The 15,680-nt window shown below is 32.9% G+C and overlaps 2 protein-coding genes across 2 annotated transcripts in view; one reads left to right on the top strand and one right to left on the bottom strand.

Moving 5' to 3' along the window:
* Window positions 1-15,680, top strand: part of LOC111057547 (ion transport peptide-like) — a 514,789-nt gene that overhangs the window by 261,752 nt on the left and 237,357 nt on the right. The window lies entirely within an intron of this gene.
* The window catches only part of LOC111056006 (chromodomain-helicase-DNA-binding protein 1), a 65,297-nt gene that overhangs the window by 41,425 nt on the left and 8,192 nt on the right, over window positions 1-15,680 (bottom strand). Inside the window, 6 exon segments of the mRNA XM_039422014.1 lie at window positions 2,459-2,628; window positions 4,247-4,431; window positions 5,650-5,868; window positions 8,919-9,049; window positions 10,066-10,168; window positions 11,984-12,213. Of these exon segments, the coding sequence (XP_039277948.1) occupies window positions 2,459-2,628; window positions 4,247-4,431; window positions 5,650-5,868; window positions 8,919-9,049; window positions 10,066-10,168; window positions 11,984-12,213 (1,038 nt within the window).

Raw genomic sequence — 15,680 nt, 5'->3', positions numbered from 1 at the left:
AGGAGAGCAGAGACATTTAAAGTCTGTATTTAAATAATAATTGAAGAGAAAGCTACAAACCTAAAGCAAATAAATATTTCATTTACAATACAAACACAGAAACCATCAGAAGACAACTTATAAGCAGTAAAATCATTAATACACTCCTCGAACAGTATGCGAGAATAACTAAAAAACTTAAACAGGATATCAACACCTGGATCAAATGCAATTACTTCTTCTATATATGAGATGTTTATGAGAAAATTTAATAGTTATTTGTATATCTAGAGTGAAAAGTACGACTTTTTCTCCCTGTGGGAAAAAGTTTGAAGCCCGAGGCGAAGCCGGGGCAGCAATTTTCCTGAGGGAGAAAAGTATTTTTCGCTCGTGATGTACACAACATTTTTCCTCCATCTACATTTTTTTATAGAAACTGCAAATAAAATCATTCTAATAAGTTACGTATTGGTGACAATGATTCCCAACAACATAACCTAAATCTAAAACCTAAAAACCGGTCGTCTGATTGGCACTGCCGATTGCGCAATCTATCGGCAAAAGTTGTAACAATTATATCAGCTGAGCAGCTACCAAAAATGGCTGACTCCAGATCACGCGGTTCAGATTTGAATTGCAGATCAAAAATATTTGTTGGCTGGTATTTTGAATAGAATAAAATATTTTAAAAATTGTATAAATTTTTATCGTCTACTAATATTAAGAATATAATATTATCATACAAACAATATATTTCATGAGTTAATCAAATTTGTGGTTGTGGTATTGAATTCAGTTGACTCATGACAGACACCTCTATTATGCTTTCTCATCTGAGCTTAGACCTTATAACCTATTATAATGTAAGTTTCAAAATAGAGATGCTGACCCATGTTATTTAAATGGAGTCACTTTTACTCCCTAGGGAGTTTTTCTGTTTTTTACTACCGAGAGCGAAAAAGTGACACTTTAGTAGTAGGTTTCAGGGAGTAAAGTAAGTACTTTAGACAGTAGGTGGAGGAAAAGATAATTTCATTGAAATATGTATCCAACACATATAATATATAGTGGGTGTATATTTATTCATTGAAATTATCATTTATTCATTGTTGAAACACCGCTGATTTATGTAGTTATATTACAATACTATATTACCAATATTCTAATGTTGCATTCAATCTCATTGTAATAATAAGTTTTCATAACATGTGAAATTTGTTGCATAATTGGCTGTTGTACTGTAATTTATTGTAGATTCGTGTATGAACCAGAATGTATTGTAACTTACTTGAATAAATAAAATTTGAAAAATGTTTCAAGTTTTATTGTTCCAAGTTATGTATTTAATTTGTGATATCTCATCATCTATTGTACCTATTTGTTGTTATCTCAAATGGTGCACAAAAATCTTTGCATAATCATTTAATACAAATTCCACTAAATTTGTAATTGATGAACAACTAGAATAAATTCTTCACACCCTTAAGTAATATTCCAATTCAAATATTGTATCATAAGTCATTAATCATTATATCATACTATTATTAAGCGAGCAATTTCTGTATATATTTATATGGTTATAAATTTATTTATGTCCAACGGATCTCGAAAACGGCTCCAACGATTTTCACGAAATTTGAAAAATAGTAGGTTTTTGGTATAAACATTCGATTGCACTAGGTCTCATCCCTGGGAAAACTCGCTGAAGGACATGAAAAGGATAATAACTATTCATCCTTGGTAAAACACATGACAATTTCGTCGTCTGTTGATAGCGGAAGACACACAGGCACAGAGACAGAATTATGTTCAGCTGTTGAAACAATCAGCTTATCTCACGAGAAATATTAACTAGAAATCTTAATCGACTTGATCAAAATAATCTGATTTGTTGACATGACATAGTATATCATTCTAAATTAGAGTAGGCCTATATCATAATTTTCAAAGTTAAATCATTATTTTACAGTTTCAAGTGATTAGAGAGTGTTATTTTGTTATTCAATTTAGTTCGTAAACAATCTAAATTGGAACTTTCCTGTTTTCAAATATTTGGACTGAAAATTGGAATTCAAAAGTATGTTCCATAACCTACTTTTTAGACTATTTATAGTGCATAAATCGAAATTCGGGGAAGAAACAGTTTTGGGCTGTGCCTGTTAGTCCTTCCCCAATCATTTTAAAGAATTATTGTGTTCTGTTTATCAATAAATAAATAACGAGCAAAGCTCGGCGCCCCGATATTTTTTGATAAAAAGTGGATTATTAGAGCGTTTTCTGTACAGGAACGAACTATTTTTATCGAATTAATAATAATCATCATCAATGTAGGAAACAAGATTTTACAGTCTTCATGATCACATTGGTTTTGGAACTACAAAGTTCCTTCAACGATCCTATAAGTAATCGTCTACATGAGCACATGGGTTTTGGGACTTGGATCCTATAACACATGTTTTAAAGAAACTAAAGAAATAACCTTTTGATCTTTGAGTGACTTTTCAGACTCCCAAGTGTTGTGGATGTTGGACCAGTTCTTCCATTTGATTAGGTACTGAACTTCCGTGTTATCAATGTCAGTTTCATCACAATCAGCATTCGGATCACCATTTTCTTCCATCGCGTACATTGTAGTTATATTGCCAACCACTAGAAAAATAAAATACATAATTTATCAACTTTTAAAAGAGATACATAATAATTTTAAAACTTGCGGAACTTGCTCGAGTAAATGACAATAAAACAAATCCAGTACAAGTAAATAATAAATCTGATTACTGATACCATAGAGAAACAATAGCGTAAGTAGATATCCCATGGTATAGGGAGTTTATGTCGTAACTTTTACTGTTATCCCAAGCCGATAGTCCACGTAGTTCTTTCCCTTGAAGCTGTGTGACCCTGTTAGTCTCTCATATTGTGCCGTTCATACACTCTCACCCCAACAAAGCAGTGAAAATCGACAATAATCGACAGCAATAGGCTTGAGATAACAGTAAAATTTACGACATAAACTCCCTATACCATGGGATATCTACTTACGCTATTGTTTCTCTTTGCTGATACCTAGTAAAAGGTTAGCCTATAAAGTTCACTCTCAATGCTTTTGAAATATGCCACTACAATACCTTATAGTTTGACTATACATGTATTTCGATTTCAACTAAAAAATATAACTGGAAGTAGATTTCTAAATACGAATCTGGAAAAAGATAGTTGATGGAGTAGACTAATAGAGCATATTCTTCAATAATAAAATACTAGCTTTCGAATAACAGAAAAAGATAGAAAAAGATAGTTGATGGAGTAGACAACAACTAATAGAACATATTCTTCAATAATAAAATACTAGCTTTCGAATAACAGATTTTTATTGAATATGTAGCCCGAAAACAAGATGAATTCAATGAACAGAATACAACAGAATAGAGTTTTATTCCTATGATGCACAAATGGAAACGTCAAATATATTAAATAAAGATCTACACTGTAATATTACATTTTTTCTCGATTAAAATCGAATCTTCAATTCGAGATCTATAAAACTTGATAGTAAATATCAGAGTAATCGTATGCGGACAACTTTTTGACTGAGAATTTATCGTAAATAATTGTGTTGCATATTCCATGGTATCACCGAAACAGAGTAAACAGAGTTAACAGAATTAACAGATCATATAGAGGATATATAAATTTAAAATAACAGTTTCGAAATAAAGTTTTATTGAGAACAAATGTAAAATCTAAATTCTAAACTTGTAATTTATAATTTTTTGGTGACGTGTTCATGAAGTCATCACTGATTTTGAGGTATGGTTCTTTGCTCTGTACTTTGTGCTTCTTCCTCTCTAAAAATGGTGGCGGCTATGAAAAGTGTTTTGTGCTCTCTGAATTTTTTCTGTTTAATTGAATTTTTTAATGTTTTTAATTGAGTTTTGAACATTTATAGTGTTCTAATTTTGTCTATAATTGTTTCGTGTGTTTACAAGCCTATAGCCATTGTTTTCAACTATATAAACTGGATAGTATTTAGCTTATAATGATGCTAGGATGTTTAAGTGTGTAGGTATTATTTCTATCAGGTGGTTATTTAGTTATTCTTCAATACAACTAACTTCTTAATATGAGGCTATCAAGTATTGGATTGTGACAAATTACAATTTTTGAAATCCTGTTCCAAGCTACAATGCGAATCGATATTCCATCATTTCAAACTTGAAGCATTGAAAAATTTGTGTGAGACAATAGTCAATTAGCTATTGCTTACCTCCTTTCTTGCCACGTCGCTGAGCTAAAACTTTTTCAATAGTTTCAGAGTTATCCACCTCGGCTGGAACCGCAATGTCCTGCCACGTTTCGTTCTCATCCTCTTCCTCTTTCACATCCGAGTATTCACTCTCTGACTTTTCTCTGTAGCTGACAACGGGAGCGTTACCTCTACGTGACTTCGATCTAGAATAGACACAAATGAAATGAAATGAAAAAGATTTTATTCGACCAAAGAATAGTACAATGACAGAAGCAAGTATCTTATCATTGAAAAAAAAATACATAAAAAACACATAGAAACGCAGAACATTTTACAGAAATATAATAATTCAACATAATAATAAGGTTCACCATAAAATTATCTTTTTTCGTTCGGGCTACTCTTAAATAGAACTAAAAATAAAAATCTAGGCCTAAGTCCCCTTTTTCAAAATTGTTTACTCACAACATGTGATTTTTATTTTTAGTTCTGATAAGGTTCAATTTGATGTAACAAATATCAATTTAATAGTACTTGAAATGTTAAAATCGGATAATGTCCTAGAATAGACAAAAAATAAACTGAATAGTAACTTGTATTGATAAACAAATTAAAAATATTCTACAATAATTTCAATGTTTTCCGTATTCAATATTATGTAGGCTAGTACAAATATACTTTTAAAAAAATAATAAAGCAAGACCATAGCGAATAGTAAGCAAAATATGACGTTATTGGCTGTAATCGACTTTGCGAACCCTGACCGGAGTTTACATCGCAGCAATGAGTTGAACGCTCATCTTTATAAGCATTTTTTAATTCTTCGCACTTTTGAGGACAATTTTTTTCTTTATTATAAAAAAATATTACTAAATCATTGGAAAATATATTTTCTTGACGAATAAAATATAATTGAATATTTTAAACAAGAATTAACAGTTGATATCACATCAGATATCCTCTTTAGAAGGCAGAAGGCAATCGGCAACGCTGTCTTCCTATCTTTCTTCACTGCCATTATTACGTGGACCTTACTATGATAATACCAGTAGTTCGCTGGTTATTAGAATAGGAAAGTATCAGGACCTCCTATAGTGTATAGGATGTCCTCAAAGTATCAAACTATTAGGCCCGGTTGCAGAAAGGCCTGTTAATATTTAATCGTTATTAAATGCCACCTGAACCAATCAGAGAAGCCCTCTTGTCAAAAAGCCCTCTCTGATTGGTTCTCGTGGAATTTAAAGTTAACAGACTTTTGTGCAACTGGGCCTTCAACTATTAATTTGTATTTTATCATGCAACAGGGCCAAGGTTACGGTAGAAGTAGATTAGGATGGATTAGTTTGGAGCAATGTTTTTGTAAAAATTATAGTAGAGTAGAAACCGATAAACGTGTCTTACTTACATGAAAATCCCATTACCTTTTATCGTTATCATCGTCACTCTCATAGCTGGATTCTGACGAGTCTGAGAACCGACTGCTGGTTCGCTGTTTGGGGGGTTTGCGCTGCACGCGGCGCGTCTGTTTTGTGGATGCGCGCGCCTGCGGCCGTCTGCCACCCGGCGGCTTGCTCTTCGGCGCGATCTCCTTGTCTGTCGAACTGTCGTAGTCCTCCGATTCCGAATCCGAATTCCATTTCCTAATTCAATTATAACACATCAATTAAAAATGTATGTTAAATGCTTGTGCTCCTGTTCTCTTATAATACACATCATTTGTGATTTAATAGACTATTAATTATTATTAACGGTGGATTCCCATACAACAGTGACAGTGACAATTTTAGGTTTAAGTAATAGTAAGTGTATGGATATTTATGGACTTAATGCTTCGATTCTGAAAATAGCAGCTGAAAAAATAAGTGAGGTACTGGCTTTTTTATTTAATGATTGTATTATTGATGGTTGTATGTATCCTGAAAAGTTGAAAATTGTAAAAGTTTTGCCTATACATAAAAAGGGTTCTAGAAAGGAGAAAAGTAACTTCAGACCAACTGCTATTGTACCTGTTTTCTCCAAGGTTTTTGAGACTTTGATTCATGAACAGATGTCATCTTATTTTGAGTCCAACAATATATTCACACGTAAGCAATTTGGTTTCAGGGCTGGTAGAAGCACAAATGATCCTATTGTTGGTGTTGTTAGTGGGGTTATAAGCAACATGGAGTCGGGTGATTCTGTGGGTCTGAGGTCATACGATTTTTCCAAAGCTTTCGACACAGTTCAGCAACACATATTGGGAGATAAACTGGGTTTCTATAGCTTTACACCAGGCGCAGTGCGACTTGTTTTATCATATTTGACTGACAGGAATCAGTTTGTATACAAGGATGGGGTTTTGTCAAATGGCAGATTGGTAGAGTTTGGCGTGCCTCAGGGCTCTATTTTAGGCCCTATTCTCTTCAATATCTATATAAATGATTTGCCAATTGAAATTGATGGAAACCGTCTGGATGGTTACCTTTTCGCTGATGACTTTGGCTTAAAAATTAATTGCCCATCCGAGATTGATCTTGAAAGAGAACGAAACCATAGTTATTTTATTCTAAACGACTGGTGTGCAGCTAATAATCTGTCTCTTAATGATGACAAAACCTCTGATATAATTTTCAATTTCAGAAAGCAGAAGGATGCTACACCACTAAAGTTTTTAGGTGTTATGATTGATTCATGTCTGTCATGGGAGGCGCACATTGATTTTTTGTCAGTTAAATTCTCCAAAGGCCTGTATATGCTTCGCAGACTATGTGTAACTGTTGATAGGCCTGTGCTGATGAATATATATTATGCACACATTCAGAGTCTCCTATCATATGGAATTATGCTTTGGGCTAATAGTGTTAAAGCCAATTCAATCTTTGTCCTTCAGAAGAAGGCTATTAGAATCATACGTAATTTGCCTTTCAATGCTCATTGTAGACCACATTTCATAGAACTTGGATTGCTGACATTGCCATCACTGTATGTTTTTAATATTTTATGTTATGTACAAAAAATTTGGATAAATATGATACAAACCAACACCATAATTCAAATACACGAAATAGACATAGAATTAAAATTCCAAATCTCAGAGAAACTGGCACTTTATGTCAATAAAATTATATAACTCCACACCAGACAAATTAAATTTACTAGCATTCACTCAATTTAAAAATAAAATTAAATATGTATTAGTTAATGAATGTTTGTACACAGTAAATTATTTCTTTTCTATAAACTGGGTACCATTTCTCTTATGATATAATGAGTAGCTTGTGATCTATGCTTTACATTACTTGTTAATTTTATTTTTGTATTTTTAAGACTGACTAATGAATAATAGTGATTTAAAAAAGATGTATTTTGACGAAGTCGATGTATTTTTTGTAAATATTGGATGACTAATAAAATTCTATTCTACATCATTTGTGATTTAATAAACTATTAATTATGATTAAAGGTGGATTCCCAAACAACAGTGACAATGAGAAAATAAGGGTAATCAGATTAAATGCGTGTATGTGCAAGTGAACATTCATGAGCCAAAAACAAAATCTGGAAAATGCTATTAGAACACATTGTGACTTGCTTGTAGCTATAGCTGCTCACACTGAACGCAACCAGCAAGTGCACGATTCTAGTATGAATGTTCCTATTGCTCTTTCCAGATTTTGTTTCTCTTCTGCGCGCTTGGTCATGCATAACCAAGCTTGCATCCAAGCTTGCACTTGCATATATAAACATTCAATGTGATCACATCCTAGTTCCCATAAGTTCTTATAGGATTATTTAAACTCAAGCTGAATGGGAATAGTGCAATTAGAACTCGTGGGGATTATATTTTCACTTTCACTGTTGTGTGGAAATCCAGCTTGAATACGCTTCTTCAAAAGTGGCGGGATAATAAATCAAATGAATTCATTTTTCTTTCCCACAATATAAAATGCACAAAACGTTCGTAACATCACATTTGAATCTGTTCGAAAGTATTTATGTATGTATTTATTCATATTTTTCACAAAGAAGCACTGATTGGGGGAGAAAAACTAAGGATACTCCTTGTAGGCCTACTATTTCTCTCCCAAATTTAGATAACATCTTAAAAGTCCAAAATAGGGAAAAGTTTGTTAAGATCTCAGTTTGTCGAGATCAAATGCCTATTTTGACCAGTTCATGAGTTACGGTACTGAGACGAGTGGAAAGTTGAGCCGTTTACAACGTCAAGTCTCAGTAGGAAAGTGTTAACATTTAACGATTAATCATGATTCAACTGTTAGCTCTCAATAATTAAATGGGAATAAATTGACCCATCCATTACATTATGAAACTATAAAAAGATGCTGGTTATGTAGACGCTAGTAATATAATTCCTATTAATTTGACAAAGATGAAATTAATTATAAAATCACTTCGCTTATGGGCTACTTGATTCAAATAAAAACCATATAAAAACGTTTAGTACCCTTTTATTAAAAACTTAAAAATATTAAATAACGACTAGTTTCGACCATAGGTCATTTTCAAGTGAAAATGAAATTGAAAAATTTTTCATAATTGAAAAATTCATTCGAGCTGTCAATTATTTTTCAATTTCATTTTAACTTGAAAATAACCTATGGTCGAAACTAGTCGTTAAAATATTTTGAATTTTTTAATAGAAGGGTACTGAAAGTTTTTATATGAAATTAATTGTATAAATGTTACTTACTCTTTAGTTTTATTAGATTTCTTCTTGCTCCTATCGCTTGAATCACTTTCCAGGGCATTCAGTCTTTCCGGCTCTTTGCGAGACCTTCCTGATCTTCTGATTCCATAAACATCTGGATTTTTCTCCCAACACTAAATAAAAGAATATTGGTTAATACCGGTAAAGAGTACTGGAGAGGTCGGAAGAGGACCAGCCACACGTTTAAATAAATCTCCTTATTCAGTTATTTGTATGTACATTAATAAAAGTAGATATGATTTAAATTCTATATAATTGAAGAATTCATACAGCTTAATTAAAGGTTCAAGACGTTTTATAAGGAGGTGAATCTTCAATACAGTGAACAGCTCAAAAAATGTACTATTAAAAGGTTAAGAGGTCTGTATTAAATCGGGGTGTACTATATCAAGGCTGAAAGCTATATGTATATGAACGTTTTAAATGGCTGAAGATAAAATCGAATATAACGTGGAATGTACTATGACTGGGTGTACTATATCGAGGTTCACTGAATAATAGGAAGTACTGGAAGGTTTTGAATAACAAATTATTGTTTTCTATAGTAATGATAATCGAATGTAATTATTATTATTAAACGAAAATCCAAATTAAATGCTGTAATTCACCCCGGAGACTTCTGCTACTGCAAATATTGACAACAGGGTAAACAGCTAGATGGAATTTCGATGAGCGCTACTATTCAAAAATTATTTGTCAGCCCGGGAATCAAACCCAGTACCACCCGATTGCCGGTCAGGAATGCTTACCCTTACACCAAAATGACAATCTCTGGATTTGACCGGCATTTGGGAGGTACTGGGTTCGATTCCGGGCTGACAAATAATTTTTGAATAGTTGCGCTCAACGAAATTCCATCTAGCTGTTTACCCTGTTGTCAATATTTGCAGTGGCAAAAGTCTTTGGGGTGAATTACAGCATCTAATTTTGATTTTCATTTAATAATAATAATAATTAATTCATTAGCATTTGAATAATTGCAATATCTCAGTAATTTCCATCCATAATTGAATGTATTTAGTATAACTCTAAAACTAATAAAAATTAACAAATATAAAGAAAAGTAAACTAGGCTATAAATCAAAAAGGGTTACAGTATAATCAAAACCAAACTTTGATAGAAACTTACTTGCTTCAGATCACTTTTATTCTTAGCACCAGAAGAGTTAGGCGTAGATTTGGATTTTTCACTTCCTGAAGATTTTGAGCTATTCGAGCTCGAGCCGGAATCACTGTAAAAGGTAAATCATGATTCGAGTTTCAAATACAGTATATTTTTGTACTGATACATGCAGATTCAGATTTCTGAATTGAAATTTTAAAATAATATTCCATATGAATAAACATTCTGATGCTGAGCCTAAATTATAGCAAACTTCTTTCGACTGTCGGATTTTGCCTCCCACCCGGTCATTATTGATTGAAGTATATTATATTCTTCGAATGCACTGAAGAATTAAACAGAGTCAAACCCTTCAATCGACATAATATGATGCATCAAACATAGAGTGAAATAAAAATCCTCAAGTATCCTTTTGATATGTTTTATTCATTCGCCAAGACATGTTTCGACTATTAATAGCCATTTTACCACTTGAAATAAATAAAGCATATTGATTTACCATGGTGAATAAATAAAACAGATCAAAAGGATACTTGAGAATTTTAATTACGTTCTATCAATTGCAGTAACCCTATAAAGAAAAGTGCATATTCATCTAACATCTAGCCTAATCTATCACCAGTTTATTCATACTGTATCAGAATTATAATGTGTTCTATCCATGATATAAAGTATCCTGTTTAATAGATATAATAAATTGATTTACGAGTATTCTATTTATCTGATTTTCATTTTAATTGTGAAATATATTTTGTTTCAGTGCATTTTGCTTTCATGATTTCTATAGTTTGAGAAAATTAAATTAAATTACCAGGAACTTTGTAGTTTTCTTTACCTCTCAAATTTAAATAATAAAAATCATTCATATAATTTATTGTTAAATTTATTTCATATAGAAATTATAAATTAATCTACTGATTTCCATTCTAATTTAAAATATGTTTAGTTTCAGTGAATTTTGCCTTTTATTATTTCTATAGTTTGCGAAAATGGAATTTTATTACCAGGAAGATTTTAGTTTTCTTTGTTTCACTTTTCAATTAATTTGTTAACAAAGATAATTAATATTGAAGAATAAATACAATAAAAATGATTTCACTCTTATTGCAACACACACATTACACTCAAGCAGCAACTGATTTTCTACCCAGATGAGAAGTAGTGGTGACCTAAAAATTTGGATCCTTGAAAGTTTTAAAATAAAAGTATTGATAAATAATCAATACTTATTCAATGAGAACCCTGTAACTCGGTTTCTAGTAATTTAAATAACTACAAGTTCTGCATAAGCTTATGAATCATAAGCTTATGAATAATTTTATGACCTCATATTTATAGGAGGTATCAAATCAAATAGTTATTTATCTATCATTGCATTTATACAATATAAATAGTGTCAAGATAAAAATTAAATATCTGTTCAATTTATTCTTGAAATCCGCCCATCCTTCTCCATATTAATCGGTAACTGGTATAGGAGGTCCTACTTTGTAGTTCAGGATGAAGCATGAATTCTAAATGCTTATTAGTGATACTTTATTTTGAAATAGATATGTAAGCTTACTTCATTCTCTATTCATTCATACAATAAGTACATCATCAAAATGATAGGTAGAAGAAAAATAAGGTAACCTAGTGCTATTCCTCTCCAAAATTTAGATAAGGTTAAACATAGTCCTGACTAGGTTAAGTCTTGTAGTTCTTCCCTTTATGAAATTTCCAATTCAAAAAGTAAATAGTAAATTCGTATGTCTTTTGCTGGTGAGGAGTCCCTTGCTGGTAGGTCCCACCTCGCCTGGATATATAATTTAAGCCGTCAGTGGTCCTTACGACTGTCAAGCTTCATCCGGGACCGACAGTTTAACTTTCCAGTTCAAAATTGTACTACATTGAACAGTGTTTAATATTAGTATGGATAACTTACCTGTCTGATCCAGAGCCTGAGCTGCTGCCCCCACTAGCTGCGGCACTCTTGTTGGAATTGTCCGACTTTTCATTGTCCGACTTCTCGTTGTCCGACTTATCATTGTCCGACTTCTCGTTGTCCGACTTCTCGTCGGATTTCTGGTCAGAGTCCGAGTCGGAGCCACTCTTCTGATCCGAGTCGGATGCTGCGTTCTTGTCTGAGTCGGAACTCGAGTCTTCAGATTCATCCTGAAATAGAACACAGCCATCAACAATGTGAAACTTCTCCTAGCCATCAACAATATGAACTCCTCTATTGCTGAGATAACTTCAACTTTCAAGATCAAAAATATAAATTATTTTTTTGGTCATGTTATCTAAACTTGGGAATAGAATAGGTTTGGGCCAAGCCTATTCTATCCCAATCATATTTTAGGCTACATGATATGTAATTGTATCCACAAATGAATGAATAAGATAAGATAAGATAATCTTTTTATTCAACACAGTACACTTTATAATATACAGTTGAATAACGTCAGGTCTTAATAAGTAACAATAATAAGTACACAATAAAAAGCACACATGGAAGACTAGAGTAGGCCTACCTACAAACTACCTTCTATCACTAAAATCCTTCACACTGTAGTAAACTTGTGAAACCAGGAATTTATAGACTTTACTCATAAAAATTTTTATATCAGACAAGGACTGCAGCTCAGTAGGTAATTCGTTAAACAACTTAGCTATAAGAATAAATAAATAACAAACCTTTGGACTTTATTTGTCATGATCAAATAATCACAAATACTTTAACTTCTGCATCCAACGTTTTTAATAGCATATCTATACCAACTTTAATATTTTTCTCGGACCTCTCCCATGTTTCACATGGACATGTTGAACCTTCAGGCCCGGCTGCCTAAATCAGTCAATAGGTCAAAAATCAGATGCCCTGAAATTGATCAGGTGAGATCTGAAAACTCTGACACCCAACCTGAGAGAGCCAGGTCACACGATATAACTTGGATGTCCACTTGAGCGTTCATTCCTTAATTAATCCAGATAAATTCAACTGCAGTAAATTTATAACTATTCTCCAATATATACACTTCTCATTAATCTCATACAAATCTGAGTTCCTGATTTTTATGCATTCCTCATTGAATCTCAACTCAATCGATTGGAATGTTCAATTTTTTTTTCGTTGACCTAGGTCGATTGAATAAAACCTAGCAATTGCTAATTCCAAGTCATTTTCAAGTGAATGCTAGGATTCGAATCAGCCTTATAATCTTATGTGAGTAACTAGTCACTATATTTTAATCTTTATTTAATCGACCTTTAATCTTTTATCAATTGACTAGATATGACAATTATACAAATGTGGACTAACAAGAAGATCCTTATTTGTTCAGTGCGGAGGTGGGCGGAAGTTGAAATAAGCCAACTGCGCACACCTGACTGCTGTGTTTTTATTATTATAAAAGTATTATATTAAAAGTAATATAAAATTAGGGCGTGCTAGGTTCTTGGCTCAATAAATAGCTGGAAAAAACTCAACTGGTTGATAAAATGTTTTACTATGTGTATAGTAGCGTATTGATACTATCAAGGGGTGAATCGGTCCAGGGATCAATTTGTGAGTCCATGACTATACTGACGTTATCAGTAGCTTATATGATAAAATATAAATCTTGAACAACATTCTTCAATATACTGAGATAACCTAACTAAGCACTTCTGTGCTTATATTTATACCATATGTGAACTGCATGCACGGTATTGCTGTGGTTTACATCATTATATTAGTTGAATGCTCTATTTGATTTAAAATAGTAGTGAAGACTGATTTGGGCTTAATGCCTGTAGTCTTCCTTGTTCTTAAAATAAAATACTGTATCATACAAGAGCTAACACTAATAAGAGGCAGCAGCCTCTAAAAAATAGTAAAAAATTGGGTTTAAACGCCTGGGTTGGAGAACTCGCTTATGATCTGTTGTATTGATCTTTGAAATCCGCAACTTTTAATTATACAGAGTTGGTGAGAATTATGGAAAAAGCTGAATGGCCTTGAGTCAAAGGTGAGAACTAGCTGACGCTCGTTCAATAATGTATAAAATTAACCTCTCTGTTTTGCTAGTTCTGTATTACTAACCTAACAGAATTAGAATTTATTTTGCAAGGCCTGTTTGGAAATCCTTCTCAACTCTTAAGTAGGGTTTACATTAGTCAAGTTTCCTTGAATTCAAGTTTTTTTAATGCATGAATGGACGATTTTGAAAACTTGTCACGTTTACTCAAATTTAAGTTTTTATAACCTCAAAAGTATACAACTATGAAGTGAAAAATCAAATTTATCTCAACGTATTCTTCTTCATATCATACTTTCTTCTGCATCATGTTAAAAACCGGTCTGGCAAAGTTGCGAAGCTAAAAAAAGATAGCGATATCTTCTTTGTCGAATGATAGACAAGGATAGCAACACCAATTTTAATCAAATACTGCCATTATAACGTAGACCTCACCACAAATTTGGGGACCAGGCTGGTGTCTGACGGGTTGTCAGCCCGGCAGCCAATTCTGGTGTCTCACTGGTGTCCCAGTTTGCTTTACACTCGGCCGCCAATGATTGATCTCTGGTGATGACCCACTTGGTGCTTGAGACTGGTGACTGAATGTAATACGAGCCATATTGCCAACTCCCTGGCTCTAGCCTTAGCCAGAGTTCCAATTTCATGTAGGTAATGACCACATTAATAACTAGTAGTTCTGTGAACAGTCGACCTCATCTGGTGTCACCTGTTCACCGGCTTCTCCAGACATCTGTGTAATGCATGCAATGGATAATCCACTTGTCAGCTGATTGATTATGAATAATTCTATAGTCTGATTAATCCTATCTTCAGAGTAATCATATTGAGTGATATCGGAGTATGGAGGAAATTCCTTCTCCTTTCATATTATCCTTGAAATACAACATTTCAAAAAACCTTGTGTATACATCGACCCGCAGTTAAAAATGGAATATTCCTGCCAAATCCCATAGAATTCTATCAACGCGTTTGGCCGTAAATGCGTTACATTCATACATACAGACAGACGAAAGATAATCAGAGTTAAATAGTAATGTGAAAAAACATAGACCTCACTGCGTTCGGTCAAATAGTGATGAGAACTATTTGATGATTGTCTCTTTTTGTTTGAACATTTCTAGTGGAATACCAAAGTTAATGAGGTATATACAATTTTAATTCTGTAAATAGAATCTTACACTCGTACATAGAGGAGAAAAGAGACTTGGACAATGGACTTGCATTTCATCTGCAGTTGTATGTTTGGGAAATAGATTTTCGGAGCCCACTTAGAAATGTAATACTACCATGTTCCCCATAGCATTGAGCAAATACATCATGAAAAGCGAGCTGGAACTTCTTTCAACAATCTATGGACCAATAATAAATACGAATATCAATATATGAAAAATTTGTCTGTGTGATAAAAATATGAAAAAAATTTGTCAATATGAAAAAGATTGTCAACAATCTATGGACCAATAAGACATACGAATATCAATATATGAAAAATTTGTCTATCAGAAAACTAAGAAAAAACGCAATTGTAGATAATACCGGTAATACAATACAGCTGAGTCCTGCACAATATAGTTATATTTGTGTGCGACTAATGCCACCCACTGAAGCACAGACTTTTGG

Source organism: Nilaparvata lugens, chromosome 2 (genome assembly GCF_014356525.2).
Source record: "Nilaparvata lugens isolate BPH chromosome 2, ASM1435652v1, whole genome shotgun sequence".
Taxonomy (NCBI): domain Eukaryota; kingdom Metazoa; phylum Arthropoda; class Insecta; order Hemiptera; family Delphacidae; genus Nilaparvata; species Nilaparvata lugens.
This window is presented reverse-complemented; position numbering and strand designations above follow the sequence as displayed.